The sequence below is a fragment of the Musa acuminata genome, chromosome BXJ2-4, assembly GCF_036884655.1.
Source record: "Musa acuminata AAA Group cultivar baxijiao chromosome BXJ2-4, Cavendish_Baxijiao_AAA, whole genome shotgun sequence".
NCBI classification, from domain to species: Eukaryota; Viridiplantae; Streptophyta; class Magnoliopsida; order Zingiberales; family Musaceae; genus Musa; species Musa acuminata.
The window spans coordinates 18,871,407-18,887,500 of NC_088341.1; the positions used below are offsets into that span (position 1 = coordinate 18,871,407).

General features: G+C 42.1%; 3 protein-coding genes and 1 long non-coding RNA gene across 4 annotated transcripts in view; 1 reads left to right on the top strand and 3 right to left on the bottom strand.

Annotated features, from left to right (window-relative positions):
* The first annotated feature begins 4,451 nt into the window (after nucleotides 1–4,451).
* On the top strand, nucleotides 4,452–6,453 carry LOC103974264 (monooxygenase 2). The gene is made up of 6 exons (XM_009389045.3): nucleotides 4,452–4,823; nucleotides 4,900–5,046; nucleotides 5,118–5,186; nucleotides 5,263–5,428; nucleotides 5,520–5,748; nucleotides 5,828–6,453. The coding sequence occupies exons 1-6, from the start codon at nucleotides 4,750–4,752 to the stop codon at nucleotides 6,361–6,363; spliced, it is 1,221 nt and encodes a 406-aa protein (XP_009387320.1). The 5' UTR covers nucleotides 4,452–4,749; the 3' UTR covers nucleotides 6,364–6,453.
* LOC135610106 (uncharacterized) lies at nucleotides 5,836–8,930 on the bottom strand. Its single transcript, XR_010486031.1, has 2 exons — nucleotides 8,851–8,930; nucleotides 5,836–7,043 (listed from the first exon to the last, which is right to left on the bottom strand). It is a non-coding gene; the product is annotated as an uncharacterized LOC135610106 (long non-coding RNA).
* A 685-nt stretch (nucleotides 8,931–9,615) lies between these two features.
* Nucleotides 9,616–11,196, bottom strand: LOC135610107 (peroxidase 64-like). The gene is made up of 4 exons (XM_065104155.1): nucleotides 10,951–11,196; nucleotides 10,671–10,859; nucleotides 10,423–10,585; nucleotides 9,616–10,189 (listed from the first exon to the last, which is right to left on the bottom strand). Exons 1-4 carry the CDS (start codon nucleotides 11,143–11,145, stop codon nucleotides 9,792–9,794), a joined length of 945 nt encoding a protein of 314 aa, XP_064960227.1. The 5' UTR covers nucleotides 11,146–11,196; the 3' UTR covers nucleotides 9,616–9,791.
* Nucleotides 11,197–12,488: 1,292 nt separating this feature from the next.
* LOC135610108 (chloroplast protein FOR GROWTH AND FERTILITY 2-like) overlaps nucleotides 12,489–16,094 on the bottom strand; it is a 3,833-nt gene continuing 227 nt past the window's right edge. The window contains exons 1-2 of the mRNA XM_065104156.1: nucleotides 15,771–16,094; nucleotides 12,489–13,585 (exon numbers count right to left, since the gene is read on the bottom strand). The exon at nucleotides 15,771–16,094 is cut by the window's right edge and continues 227 nt beyond it. Coding sequence (XP_064960228.1) covers nucleotides 12,800–13,585; nucleotides 15,771–16,085 — 1,101 coding nt within the window. The 5' untranslated portion in view covers nucleotides 16,086–16,094 and the 3' untranslated portion in view covers nucleotides 12,489–12,799. The remainder of the gene's footprint in view (nucleotides 13,586–15,770) is intronic.

Consider the following 16,094-nt stretch of genomic DNA (forward strand, 5'->3'; position numbering starts at 1 on the left):
ACTAGATAATAATAAAAAATAATAATCAACTAAACTTTTTAATTAATTAATATTTTCTGAAATCAGGGACATGTAGGGAATTTCTCAATTCTTAAGGGTATTTTCGTAATTTGGATAAAAGATAGAAACTGGAATTTCTCAAATTCACAGGGGTAAAACTATCTTTTTGCCCAAAACCCTAATTCCCTCTTACTGCTGCCGCCGCCACCACCCTGCTGGCGACGGCCTGTGCGGCGGGGCTAGGGCGCTGCCCTCGCCTGCAGGAGGCACGCCCGCTAGCGACGCTGCCGCTGCAGGTGGGTGCCCCCGCGGGCGGTTCTGCTGGCGGGGCAACGCCGCAAGCGGTGTTGTCCCGCCGGGCGGCCGCCCCTGTGGAGGGGGGGGGTTTCGCCCGCAGGAGCAGCGACGGCAGGCGCCGCTGCCCTGCCGCGCCTCACCCCGCGGGAGAAGCGGCCGCAGGTGCCTCTGCCCGCGGGCTGCCAGCCCCGCCGGACGTAAGCCTGCTGCAAGCAGGCCGTCGGTCGGCTGCTGCAGACGCAGCCCCTGTGCTGCCTGCCTACGGCTGCGTTGCACGCACGCAGATCAAGGGCAACAACTGTTATTGCCCTTTCTCGCTTGTGCATCAACGATTTTGACGTCAAAAGTTCTTCCTAAACACAACACACGCAGTTCAAAACCAATCATTCGCACGAACAACCTGGGGCTCTGATACCACTATTGGGAAATCTTGGGGGCGACATCACATGCGCAACGGAAGAAAAAGAAAACAAAATCCCCGATTCCCAAAGAGATGTTCGTCGTCGTGCGAAGATTAGTGCGCAAAATTCGCGAAACTTAAAACTACGTATAGAGTAGATTATGTTACCTAGGGAGATCGTATATTCCTGTTTCCTTGCAGATCCTTAGGAGAGGGTGAAGGAGGTCAAGCGTCCTCCTCTCTAGCGGTGATCCACACAACAGGGTTGCGATGACGCTCCTCAAAACTCCAGGCCTGCTCTGAGGTGGAGAGGGAGAGGAGAATAGGAAAGGCAAGCAAAGGCTCTAGCCTATGAGGCTCTGAATCCCTCCTAGTTATAGAGGTCCCCTATCAAACCCTAATGGGTCCTCCCCTAGTGGGTATTGGATCTGCATACAATAAGACAAGGGCTCCGTCGGATATCTCATATCAGAACCTCTACTCATCGCAATACCTACCATATGTGTGTGACCCTCTAGGCCCAATATCGAGCTGGCCGTGAGTCATACCTATCAGAACTCCTTCTAACTCAGTGAATTATTATCTCTGTAATAATTCACTCGACTCATCGACTACGGACGTACTAGGCCACTACGCCGTAGTCCCCAGACGATACAGGGGAATCCAATCCATTGGACTTGTCTGTCCTTAGCTACCGTGTACCTATAGTCCCTCATCAATCTAATATCCCAAAGACCGTATATCGAGTATGGTGCTATCAGACCCATACGATTTCTACTCGAGTCTCGCTCTAATCGGATTCTCCCGGAGAACTCTTTCTCTCTCAACCCGAATGACCCTAGCTAGGGATTTGTCTGAGCAAGAACACATGAGATATTCCTCTCATGACGCCGAGAGTGGATGATCCTCTATCGACACTCAATAGCCCTTGTAAGGTCGACTACCACTCCCAATGACCAGCTGTACTAGATCTAGGACAGCCAAACCTATAAGTCTGGTATCAAAGAGTGGAGCACTCATACAGGACATCCTTGGTGTCTCAAGTCTAAGGACCAGATACACCACTGGGACTACGGAATCGCTGTCTGACAATAAGGCATCATCAACCATCGAACATTCCGTAAGCGGATCAATCAGTGAACTCATTCTCCAATGAGCACTTGTATTGTATCCCTAGTATCCCTACACGAGCAGCTATGGACCAGCTGCATCCATCATATGGACGGGTATACAACACACCAGTCTGTCCGGTTATCACGATGTCCCTCTCGAGTAACCTATGACCGGGATTATTTAGGATATGTGTTTAAAGGTGAATCGATCTCATTATAGTGATCTCATCACGATCCGATTCCCATCGCATAAATCCAAGGACATCACAAAATATATATATATATATATATATATATATATATATATATATATATATATATATATATATATATATATATATATATATATATATATATATGCAATAGTTATAAAGTGATATATGCCAAAATGTAATAAGCAAAAAGATTATGTATCAAGTCACACGTGCCATCACTCACGTGATTGGCTTGTTGGGTACCTATGACTAGCAATACTAATAGGCCATAAAACACAACGAAATTAAATGGAACCATAATAAAATAGAACACTAAGATATACGTAGAAAACCCCTTCAATGTGAAGGGTAAAAACCTCGAGGCAAACTAGAGATAATTCACTATAATAATAATAAATATACAAATCTCAATCTCTTACCAAAAACCCTAGCAATAATCACAAGAGAATAACTGAGATATAAAGATCACATCACTGTACTCAATATCTAAATCCTCCATAATTCTTCCCAAGTAATCATAGCAAGAATCTACTGTAGATTTGATCTAACCTGAGATGAGAACACTGTTTGATGTTTGAGAACAGTCTCTTTGTATTGTTCTTGTTTTCTTCTCTTTCTTTCTCCTTGGATTTATGTCTTTTTCTCCTCCTTTTTGCTGCTGCAAGGATCTCCTGCCCTCGTTGCTACCCTATTTATGTCTCTTTCTGCCTTTAAAATATAGTCAACCATATCACCCTAATATGAATTAGGATTAAGTTAAGTGAGGAGGTGGGCTATGAGCTATTCAAGTTAAGTGATACTTGAATCTTGTAGAGCCTCCTAAAAAATGAAACCTCAACTTTAGTGGTCTTTATTGCATCTTATCTTTGTGTTGACATGATGCTAGTTCTTCAAGCAGGACATTTATCTCAGTTTCCAAGTAAAAACATTGTTGGACCATTTTTTTTCCTTTGTTTTTAATTAAGTGATTGCAGCATATTTATCCTCCATATTTCATGCCAACATCCAACAGAAACTCAAAGTCAATCCGACGTTATTATGAGGTATCGTCAGGATGTCTTGTAAAACTTTCTAGATGTCCAAGATGGATGTGCTCACGGGCTCCAAAGGATGACTACTGTTAGGGGAAAAATTGGTAACGTCAGAGTCGATCCGACATTATTATGAGGTGTCGTCAGGATGTCTTGTAAAACTTTCTCGATGTCCAAGATAGATACGCTCACGGGCTCCAAGGATGACTATTGTTAGGGAAAAAATTGGTAACGTCAAAGTCGATTCGATATTATTATGAGATATCGTCAAGATGTCTTGTGAAACTTTCTCGATGTCCAAGATGAATGTGTTCACGGGCTTCGAGGATGACTACTATTAGGGGAAAAATTGATAACGTTAGAGTCGATCCGATATTATTCTAAGGTGTCATCAGGATGTCTTGTGAAACTTTCTCGATGTCCAAGATGAATGTGCTCGTGGGCTTTGAGTGTGATTTACACAAAGATCGAGGTCGAATATGGATTTCTCGATATAGTCTTTTCGACCCTCAAATTAGTCTCAAGATGAATGAGTGAAAATAGTAAAAAAAAATATAACCTTCGTTATCATGTTGAAAATAACATTTTATATTAGGTAAAAGGAGAAAAATATTCTATAAAATATTTATCGAGAGGACAATCCATGATATTTATTGCGTGAGAGGAGGCAATTTATAATCTATCTTTTTTTTTTTTGGGACAACAAAAGAGTAGTTCTTATCTTTCTTCTATCAACTACATGATTCTAAGGTAGGTCTTATCTTTGTTATCTCAATCAGTCAATTAACTGAACTTGTCACCTTACTTCCCAACATTGTTATAGAAATTGTCACCTTGCTCTTCATCATTGTCATTGGATCAATCATGGTCCAGTAAACCTTAAATTATACCTAAATTGTATCAATTATTAGAACTGGCACATAAGGTCACTCCAAATGAAGCGACAGATGGAAAGCGATTTCTGTTTCAATTAAAAATTTTAATTCTAATTTATTATTATTATTGTTATTATTATTATTATTGTTGTTGTTGTTGTTGTTGTTGCAAACTTTTTATTCATTTTAATGCTGCCCACATCACAACATCCACCTATATATATATATATATATATTATGATAACAGACGGACAATTATAATAAGTCTTCAAAATATTTATTCAGACAATTTAGTGGTTAGTGTACTGTTGATGTAATGAATACAATTTAATCTTACAAATATAACAAACATTTTGACATTTCCTTGTTCAATGGTGATCCTACTTGCTTATGGTGTGCAACATCAAAATCAAATTTTTTTTTTTTTGACTCTCTACTTAATTGCTCACTTAATTTTGACTTAATCCCGACACCATTGACAAACTGTGACGCACGAAGCGCCACGAACCGTCACCAACTACCCGCCTTCGATTCTTCTCCTCGTTCGCGACATCCATAGCCGCCACACGCTATTGGATCAGTGTCTCGCTGTTGCTCTCGCCATCATCCAAAGCTCGGCCTGCTGCTGATGATTCATCCCTGGAGCTGCCCAAATGAACCACTCAATGTTTTGGCCAGACTTGGCGGCTATGCCCGCATCTCTTTGTCGGCACGGCAGATTCGTCTCCCACCGTCAGCACTGACCTCACACCTCCCTTCTATTTATCTCCTCCCCGGGCTCCTCCTTCTCTGCATCACCATTGGCTGATACAAACGAGAATGGAGGCCGTGGAGGGCATCGTCATCGTCGGCGCCGGGCTGGCGGGGCTCGCGGCGGCCGTGGGACTGCACAGGTACCGATCGACGTCGAACACCTTAATGGAGTCAGGATGAGCACTAGCTGATCGATGAAATGCCCTTCCGATGCAGGCTCGGGGTGCGCTGTCTGGTGTTGGAGTCATCCGATACCTTGCGGGCTGCTGGCTTCGCCCTCTCGACGTGGGCCAACGCGTGGAGAGCGCTGGACGCTCTCGGCGTCGGAGACACGCTCCGGAAGCAGCACGTCCGGCTCGAAGCGTAAGCGACGAACACGAGCGTCCATAATCTTCGCAGATGTGATTGGCTTCACAGGCATTTGGCCTTTGCAGGTTGGTCTCTTTCTCTGCGTCTTCTGGGTCAATCACGTCGACATTAGCAATCAAGGAATCAAAGAAACGGTGACCGAAACCTCCAAAAATCTTCTTCTTTCCTTATGCTCGAGAGCTGGTTCTAATTCTTCTCTCTTCCAAGTAGTGGGGATGACGAGGTTCGTTGCGTCAGAAGAAACCTACTGGTCGAAGCCCTAGCCAAGGAGCTTCCACAAGGTACCATCAGGTACTCGTCCAAGGTGGTCTCCATGGAGGACGCAGGTCGATTCAAGCTCCTCCACTTGGCAGATGGATCCACGCTCAAAGCCAAGGTACGGACGATCTTTTATGTGCATCACCTGAGAAAGAGCAATCGGAGAGGGAGATCAGTTTCCGCACCATTGGTTTGCATGGTTTCTGCAGGTCTTGATCGGCTGCGATGGGATCAACTCCACTGTAGCCAAATGGCTGGGCCTCAAGGAGCCGACCTTCTCCGGGCGCTACGCAGCAAGAGGCTTCGCCGTGTTTGAAGAGGGGCACGGATTCAAGCCGGAGTTTGCGCAGTACTTCGGGAGAGGCTATCGAGCAGGGTTGTTGCCCTGCGATGACAACAGCATGTACTGGTTCTTCACATGGGCTGCCGGAGCAAATGGTGTGACTTCCTCCACTGCCCGCTTGCATGTTTGGATTTCTTTTATATATATATATATATTATGATTATTTGTTTGCAGACGAAGAATGGAACAAAGATGTTATTAAGGTGAAGGAATTTGTACTGAGCAAGCTGAAGAGCGAAAAGGTTCCTCAAGAGGTCTTACAGGTAATAGGGAGGAGCGAGCTGAGCAGCCTAGCGTCCGCTCACTTGAGATACAGATCCCCGTTCAACCTGCTGTGGGGTGACATCAGCAGAGGGAACGTCTGCGTGACCGGGGACGCGTTCCATCCCATGACTCCCGACCTCGGCCAAGGCGGCTGCTCGGCGCTGGAAGACGGAGTTGTTCTGGCCAAGTGCTTAGGCGAAGCTCTCATCGGCGGACGGGAGGGAGGCGGAGAAGAAGACGAAGGCAGCAGGGTCGAGGCAGCACTGAAGAAGTATGCCGACGCCAGGAGATGGAGGGGCTTTGAGCTTGTCGCCACTGGTTATGTGGTAGGGATCGTCCAACAAGGCGGCAGCTGGGCCGCCCGTCTCCTGAGAGACCAAGTTTTGGCTGGTGCATTGACAAAGAAGTATATGAGTATGGCTGACTTCGATTGTGGCAAACTATGAAATCATTGTAATCTTCTGTTAAAGGTAATCGAGAGTTGTGTGTAGCCAATGCAACGAAATAATATTGCTATCAGCAGTGCTTTTGTTTTATGATCGAAGGATCTCTTGTTCCGTGACAGAATGTGTGTTTAACAATAATATATAAACCTACTGATAGATAGATAGATAGATAGATAGATAGATAGATAGACATGAAGAGAGAGAATTCATTCTCCAGTAATTGCACAATACAAAATCATTGCCATACCACATAAAAAAACCATACTCTACATCAGGCTCTGTTTTTGCAACAAAAAAAAAAAAAAGCAATAGTACGGTGTATTTGGCACACAAAGATTTCATCATGTATCTTAACCAACATTTAGGAATTATTTCCTAAATGTTCTGTGAAATGAGAATTGGAGCTGGGTGCCAATTTGCATGAAACAAAACCATAAATAAATACACTGTTGATGGAAAGAAGAAGAAGTTAAGAGATTTGCGTAGCTGTTCAAATTGGTGGGAAAATTTTAGCTAGTGTTGACTTGAATTGATGGGACAAGAATGTTCCTGGATCTTCTCAGATAAGATGGCATTGTTTGCAAGTGAACCGATCGAGCAGCCTCCAATGTTGGCCTCGCAAGCTTTACGAATGTAATGACTGTGTCCGCAGGAGTGGCCCTCGATGACGTCTTCCAATGCTACATCAGTAATATATAAACTCAGATAAGCAACAAGAATATCGATAAAAACCAATCTCATGCTAATGTGTTTCTCACGAAACCATAACAGGACATATTCTGTGAAACTGACAACGTTCTGGCACTTCAAAAGAAACACAAGTGAAATAATTTTGAGAACTGCAGTACTACCAAAGGTGGTCATGGACAGCAACATGTAGAAGCAAGGCAAAGTGCAAATATGAAACCGACTCTAAGGGCACGAGAATAGCCAAAGCACAAAAGTATGAATTTACTACAGTACACAGTGAAATCTAGTTGTGGCAGGATCAAGTTGTTTTCCAGTAGCCACAGTTCAAATTTTTACATATTAGATACTGTGCTTTGGGTCATCTGAATTCAACCATAGAATTCAAGGCATTATGAGAAAAAGATATTGTTATGGCTATAGACATGAGAGGGGGCCAAACTTATTATTGAATTGTTTGCCCTTATCATGGGTTCCTTCTTAACATGGATTTCAAGTACAGCAGGTAAGTGTTCTCATCGTATGGTAATGTGTATAACTCGCTTCAACTGTTGTAATCTGCATGACTCTTCGTTGAAGCATGGCTTAGCATTGAGAACTGATCCCTACGGTGAAACTAGGACTTGGAGGATGCTGGAAGCCAATAAATCCCAGACCTTATTTTACTTGCTTGTCCATGTATTTAGCAAACCTTCTCATCAACATATGAATTGGGATTTATATGAAGGCCAATAGAACAATACTATGCTACCTGTTTGTCCTTTTTACACAAAGACCGCTAGTCTAGTCCAATACAAATCCTATAGATAGCAAAAAGAAGAGCTGAAAAAACTACTAATGTTATTAATACAGGTATTGTCCAATTGAAAGTGCACAGAGACTAATAGTTAGTATGGGAGAAACCACAATCTTACTTATCTGATTAACTTCAATAAAACAATAAAAAGAATTCTTCCATGAGACTGTTGATATTTGTCCAAGGCAACATCTTAGAAGAAACACTTGTAGCCTCAATAGCTAGAATTGAAGAAAAAACATTTCTAAAGAATTCAAAGGCCATCAATGACTATGGAGATTCTTCCATGTAACTTTCTTTTGTATATTACAGACAAAATCGATAAGCGAACTCAAACAGATGTAAGAAGCTTGTACCAGTAGAAGCCAGCATCTGTACAACCTAATTGAATGCTTGAAGCTTAAGATGATCAGATGCATTCTTGATATTGGTAAAAAAAGAGCCAGCTTTTCAATTGATCCTTTATTAAGATCAGAAATCACCAAGTGCCTTAGTAGTCACAGAATTCACCAAAGCAAAAAAATTTAAAGTACCCACTATTAAGATCAAAAACCTAACTTTTACAATCACCAGACTGAGGAAGCATTTGATCGGCCCTAAAAGAACACAGTACGGAGAGGTAACGATGAGAAAACCCTAACTCAAACAAATAGAAATCTCATACGAGTTGTCTACAAAGATACCAAACTAAGCACCGGAACTCTCCCCAGTATCTAATCATGTTGGATTCAAGCCCAAATGAAAGAAAGACGATATAATCAAGATGCAAGGTTTGCGCAAGAACCTCCAACCAAAATAGAATGCACAAAGAACAATCCGCCGAAGGTCTTCTCTTTCTCCCCTTTCCTTTCATGAGGAAGGAGCACGAATTTACCTCCATTTGGTTCAGTGTTTGATTGTCGATTGGTGAGATAAAGGTTCGAGGAAGCGGGCATGTTGTCAGTGTTAATCTACAAAGGCAAACGCATGAATGGAGGACTTAAGAAAGGAGAAAGGATTCGAACCTGGATGGCTTTGGTGTAGGGGCCGATCGCCCGGCGTCGTCGAAGAGACGGCGATGGCGGTGGAGGCACAGTCTCTCGATTTAACGGCGATTTGTTTCAGCGGTTCGGTCCGAGTGATAAACAAAAAAAGCAGATCAGACCGGCCGGTCGAACCGCAAATTCGGAAATCCAACGTTGAACCGTTTGAACCTTTAAATATACCCTCAATTCTAGAAGAAAAATCTTATTATACATGTCATTCTCATCCTCTATTTATGTTTATTATGAAATAGTAATTTTATCTTATATATTTTATATTCGTATAATATTATATTATAATAAAAACATTAAATTTAAATCATATTTATCTCTGATCTAATTCTAATAAGTTGCTTCTTTTTTTTATAGGAAGATATATGTTTAAATTAAACTCCTCTTTTTTTGGGGCATAATTAGCGTTAAACTACTTCAAGCTTCACATTCTAGCATATATCAAGAATTTTCTATACAATTAAGCGGTCTTTTTTTCTTTTTCATCCAAACATGACAGGAAAATGGTAATTTTTTATTATTTATAGTGGTCATATAATAATAATAATAATAATTATAATTATAATTATTATTATTATTATTATTATACTATAAATGATAAGTTATGAAAGTGAGATTCGAGTTTAAAATCTTAGGATAATTTATTATTATTATTATTATTATTTACTAGCTAATCTAGTGCACATTTGATGAACATGTTGTAAATTTACATTAGCTAATGAGGAATACATCATCTCCACTTAACATTGTCACTCTATTAGATATTTATTTGGAAGGAGACAGTTCAGCTATCTTTATTCCATCCTTGCATGCACACACACACAAAGGAGAGGATGACAGCCTAAAAGAAATAATGCACCCACCATCTCTACCCGTTCCATTATACCTAACTCTAGCTAAAGAACGAACCTTCACTGATTAACCACCCTGCAGTCCTTCCTCACTTCCTGCCCACCTTGAATGCTTCCCATTCTGATCATGGACTTGACAAAAGCCTCGAAGAACTCTTCTTGCGAAGCAGCAAACTTGGATGCCAGTTGTTTGGTCTTGGGGTGGGTCAAAAGAGCTTCGTCGGAAGAGAACAGTCCCTTCCCTTGGATGAGCAGCTTGTAGTAGGCGTTGTCGAACACTGTGGTGGTGGAATCCATGGCTGATCCTGCGTTCTTTACCTTGTTGTGAGCCGGGCACACCTTCCTCAGCCTCGCCGCGAAGTCGGAGTTCATCGACGGATCCACGTCGTGGGTCGCGTCGAAGTTGTGGATCCGATTCTGGAAGGAGGAGCAGTGAGCAAACCCTAAAGTGTGGCCACCTGCACCATGCAGATACAACAAGGTCAGAAGGTAGTGGTGATCTTGGTAATGTCAGTGACACAGAGCCTCTTGTGGATTAGTTAATGAAGAGACCAGACCAATAATCGAAGAGGATACCAATCGAAGGCTCTATGATGGCCTTTCTTGCACTTGGCTGACATGATACGCTTGCTATATCTGTTTGTTTTCTTCTTTGGTGACAGATAGAGTTGATTTTTTGCTGCATTATTACCTGTTAGTGCTACAAGATCCTTTATGGAGAGTCCCCTCTGTGAGAAGATCTGCTTCAGCTGGGAGAAGTCCAAGGTTGGAGCTGGAAGCTGTGTTGACTCACTGGCCTTGGAAACCCTTCCATCTTTCCTCCCCTTTGGAACCTCCCACTTGGGTCCTCCTGACTGCAACCCATAGCATACCAGGATCAATATCACAGGCATTCGATCAGTTGTTGGGGTGAACACCTGCTACGTATTGTGTGCTCACCAGGGCCACTGCATCTCTGGCAGCCAGTGCCAATATATCAGCACAAGAAACCACACCAGGGCACAACTTCTCCACAGCTTTCTTGGCATTGTCTATGACATAGAATGCATGCAGTGAGATGTTGGGTGGCCCATCCTTCTCCGCAGTGTTGTTCCCCTTGGAGTTCAACAGCACTGAGGCATCACAACCCTACAAGAAACAGAGAGTGCAGCCACAGTTGGCCATTATCATTCATGCCCTTCGAACGATGGACACAGGGGAAGGAGGGGAGATCATGCACCCGAACGAAGCAATCATGGAAATGCATCCGAAGCAACGCTGCAGGAACAGTGTTGTCATTGGCCGTCGCTCGCTTCACGGCCTCCATCACGGCCGCCTCCGCCTGCGGGCAAGTCTCGGCGTAGTAATCCACGCTGAGTGCATCACCCAGACGAAGAAGGGAGAAGATGAAGAGTGAGGCGACGAGTGAAGCCATCGTTTGCTGCTATCTCCTACACTTTTTCCTTTGACGATAAAAAGGATGAGGAGGAGTGGAGTATATATACACACTGAAGACTGAAGAGTATCCACCACCAAAGAGCTGTTAATATTGGATGATAAAGGTGGTTTAATTTAAGTGTTGGGTGAGCGAGGACAATGATTATGGAGTCGTGTTCTTGAAGGTTCCTTCACATGCCATATACGCACACTCGTCTCTTTCTCATCACAAAGGTTTGGAGGACTTTAAGAGATTAATTATAGGTCATTTGCAACGACACATCCTTTAGAGACTTACGAAATTGACCTCTCCTTGAACAACTTGAACTCTGAAGCAGCCAGACAACATAAAAGATCAGGACATGTAAGGTAAGTGATCTTTGGATTGCCTGTTGGAATTGAAGTGCTTGTTGGGACCAAGGATTGAGACCCAGGAACCAATTGTTACCTTGAGAAACCACTGGAACACAATGAAACAGTCCAAGGTATATCGTCTCTTTTACTGTTTTACTGTGATCATGAACAAAGCTAAATGATATCAGTAAATATATATAGAGGAAAAGAAGAATGGCATGAGCTGAGCTAGAAGACAATGGTGGGTGGCGTTGAACTATCAATTGGGGATTGGTTAGAGAGCTTTATGGGCACATAATATTCCTCCTCCAGCCTTGTTATCAACCCACACTACATAAAGCTATCGACGTGATGGGAGGATGGGGCTCAAAAGTTGGAGTAGGAGAGTGGCGAGAACCAACTACATTGTCGTCACACCTTTCCTTCATCACCAGTGATGAGGCAGTAGTCGTCAAAAGAGATCAAGTATCCGACAATGAAGAGCGGCTAAGTTTAATGGTGTTAGGCAACAGAAAAATTAGGTGCCAAAAGTAAAGTGTTAATGTAAAGATCAAGTAGGATGAAAATGATTGACGATTGACGTACTAGGAGCGTCACTTTCTCCATGTCACCGTGTTTGTATCCTAGCATGGATCATGTGTTGTTTTCGTGAGGGATCGTTGGGTACGTGCATGCAGTCGATGTGTTTAGGTATATATGCATGACTTTGGAACCACGACAGGACGACGGTAATTGATCCCTCTTGGCTCATATTTTTTTAGTATTGTCGCGTTTGGAAGAGTGAACATATAATTGTTCTAATAAGCTTGCTTAATAGGCTCAAAAATAAAAGAGACCATATAATTGTTCTAATAAGCTCAATAGGCTCGAAATAAAACAAATAAAATAAAAAATATAGACTGCTGGCATCATAATACACACGTAGAAATCCTCAGCAGTCTAAAAATCCACGTGATTTGGCAATCACTAGTGTAAGATACGATCAAATAAGCAAAGCTAGATTGATGGCAAAAATTATTAACTTGACATGATTCAAAGTCATGATTACTGAAGTAGAACAAAAGCGATTAACTAAATCTGTAAAGGCTTGAAATTTCCAAGACTAGGATAAAAGCAAAAATAACCTTGGTCTAGGGCAGACTTGACCATGGTTAACATTATGAGCTAAAAGGTAGAAAGTTCAACTCAAAAAATTTAACTGTGATGCTGGTGACTTGCATGGCGAAAGCGGTTCTTAGAAAGGCTGTGCTGTAGAGATTTAAGGATGCCAAGAACAATAAAGTTAGTCTAGGCGAAGCTCAATACAGGCTGAAGCCAAAGAACTGGCTAATTAGAATAGCAAGTCCCATGGATATTGCTACGAGTGAAGCAGCCCAAGTTAGTTTCTCTGTGATCCTAGGAACCCTTTCTTTCAGTGCTTCTGTGCATGTTCCGATGAATACCGTGTAACTCCCCATTGCAAACACGGTGCCGACGAGAAACATGCATAAGAAAGCGGCACCAGCCACGCGTGATGGAAGCGCCAGCGCTGGCAAGATCATCATGAGTGCATCGGGCTGTAGACCGTGCACAATGCCGGTGGCAAAAGTTGCGAATCCAATCTGTTTCTTCCCACTGGAGCTGGCATCTTCCCCGTTATCTAGAGCAACACAGGGAGTAGGCACCTCGGATGCCTCCCTGATTCCAAGAGCACCTATGATGAGCAGAGTAAAACCGACAACTCTGGTTCCCCATGTGCGGATGATCTCAATGTGTAGACGATCTTTGAGCGTGAGAAACAGCAAACCAAAAATCACTTGACCAGCATCGTGGCCACATCCCCAAAGGGCTCCAACTATAGCACTCTCTATCCTTGATCTTCCAATGGATAATGGAGCTAAGGCAGCAAGATGGTCAGGGCCAGATAACGTGTGCAAGCAACCAGCAAAAAAGCCAGTCCAAGCACTAGTTAACAACTCAGTTCTAATAAGTTGTCCAGCCGGTTTGGCAGCAGATTGCACTGTCGCAAAAGAGGGTTGTGCCAGAATCGGATGGATTATTGCGATTACAATTGCTGAAAGGACAATTACAGCAGAGCGAGCAACCTGAAAAGTTACCAAATGCAAAGTTATGAAAGAAACTTAACATTGAAGATGGAAAAAGCTGTGTTTAGTATAAAAGGTTGCTCAATGGAACTCCATGTTCACCAAAAAACCTGGTGAAAAAATATTGTTGGTATTTTAATGGATGGTGTGTCACCTTTAAATCATAATCATAAGAAATCAACAATCACACTAAGAGCATTCTCAAAACAAGGTACCTGTATCATCTAGAAAATGAAAAGGGTAGCATAGTCAAGTATTGAAATTTCTTCTAGGGCAAGTATGTCCAGAGTTAAGCATGCCAACCACAGCTCTAAAAGCATCAATTTCATTCTGACTCAAACATTAATTCTCAAACAGATCCATCAATTTGCAACCTCAACTGAAAATGATAAACTTTGCAGTCCAGTTGAACTACCATAAATGTTGCCTTGTTAGCCTAGTTATACTGGAAATGAGCTAATGCTATCTAAAAATGCAAAACAAGGAAATAAAACCAAAATTATTAGCCAAACACCTAAACTTACAACGATAGTTGTGCAGATAGACACAAAGACAAAAACAAAAACTCAAATGCAAAGATTCACAAAGCATTTACAACTTGCTAATCATGGAGCTTCTATTTTGGAAGATTGGTCACAGTAACCAATCTTCATTGCCTAAAAGAAACAAAGGCAAAGAAAAAAAAAAGGAACCTACAGTTGCTCCTGAATCTCCTTCATTTTCCTCCTAATGATTCTCAAAATCTATTATTATCGTGCTATAGTTTACTTCTAATGGCAACTTATTCTTGGAAACATTTTTCTGTGACCGCTTGCCTAAGGCTACAATATGAAGGTTTCAAACACAACAATGCCCCAAAAGAGCATGAAGGAGTCAATTTGAGATAGAATGAGCAGTTGATCCAACGTGGACAAATTGAAGCAACAGCGGGCATCATAACACCAAAGACAAAACAACCGACATCTCGTCCGATGATAACTGTAATAAGTATTTGCACTTCAAAAATTTTATGAATCAACCAACAATTGCAGACTTGAAGAAATACAGTAAGAGTAACAAGGGAATACAAATAGCAGTTACGTTTCATATTTTTTCTTAACTTATAAAGTTGTTTACTATGCATGCAGCAAAAACATTATGAATGTATCTTTAGAAGTGGCAACACAAACTTTGAAGAGAATAGATTGCAAATAAAATATGGATGTATAACATCTCCATAGACAATGTAAACCAACTACTGATGATCTTCAGACTTGAGTACCCACAATTAGTACTGGTCTTTAAACTTTTATGAAAATGATTATAAATACAGGCAGAGTAATTATATCAAGAAACGTCAAATAAAAGAAAGATGGAAGATGAGTAACTCGATCTAAAGAAAATATGAGATGCATAAAATGGATAGTTGCTGCACAAGAGATTATAAATTCAGTTTGAAAACAAGGCTGTGGATTAAATGTTACACATAACATGTCTAAAATTTGTCACCAATATAATAGCACATGGACAATCTTATCCTACCACAGATTCCAACTTTCTAGGAGACCAAGCTTCCCTCGAGCATCGGGTGAACAAATGAAAAGCAAGTTAAAAGCAAAAGAGGAAAGAAGCTCATATGCGCATGCTCAAGGTCAGAAATCCAGAGAAGAAAATTCACAGTTATTTTGGAAATGCAGATCCTTACCACAGTGCACAAGTCAGTTTTAGCCATTTCATTTTTGCTTAAGGTCTCTCTCCTAACTTAAATTGCTTAAGATCCGTTGTAACTAAAATCTACCCATTTACTTCACAACATTAACCTCCCAGGCGTATCTGCTAAAATAATAAAGCAAGAAAGTATTCCGAAATTTATATCTTAATATTCACCCAAGTATGCTCTCTGCACATCTGAGTCACAAGTAAAAAGGAACCAAATGCGCTTATACGTGCCTTTCAATCCCCAGAAACGCATTGCATTTTAAAATCCTGTAGTAGACCTAAAATAATCATCGGAAGATCGAGCGGCAACTCCGAAATTAAAGGGAAAAGTACCGTCCACGTACCAATTTTTCTAACCACAATTTTTCTTAATAGAAAAATAGAATATTTGCCAATACTTACCCCGTTCTAAGCAAATTCAAAACCAAATGAAGCAGCAAAAGGGTAAAGGGTTTAAAGGGACCACAAAGGACGCACAAAATCGCACCTTTCGAAGTAAAACCACATCCAATACTGTTCCTCCTCCTCCTTCTCGTCCTCCGGAGAATTGGTCACGTAGCTGAGCTGGCCGTGGCTCCCCCTGTGCCCAACGGACAGCAAGAGGCGGCCCTTTTTGCTTGGAGACGAGCACGGGCGGGGGCTTCAGATCCCGACGCGGCGTCAACCAAGGGCCGAACTTTAGATCGGCGGGGGACCGAAGGCGGAGCAAAGGACGAAGCCTGGGGATCTGCGGGAGAGCCGCTGTCCGAGAGGGGATAGAGGAGGAGGAGGAGGAGGAAGAGGAGGAGATAAGCCTCTCCATGGAAGAGGG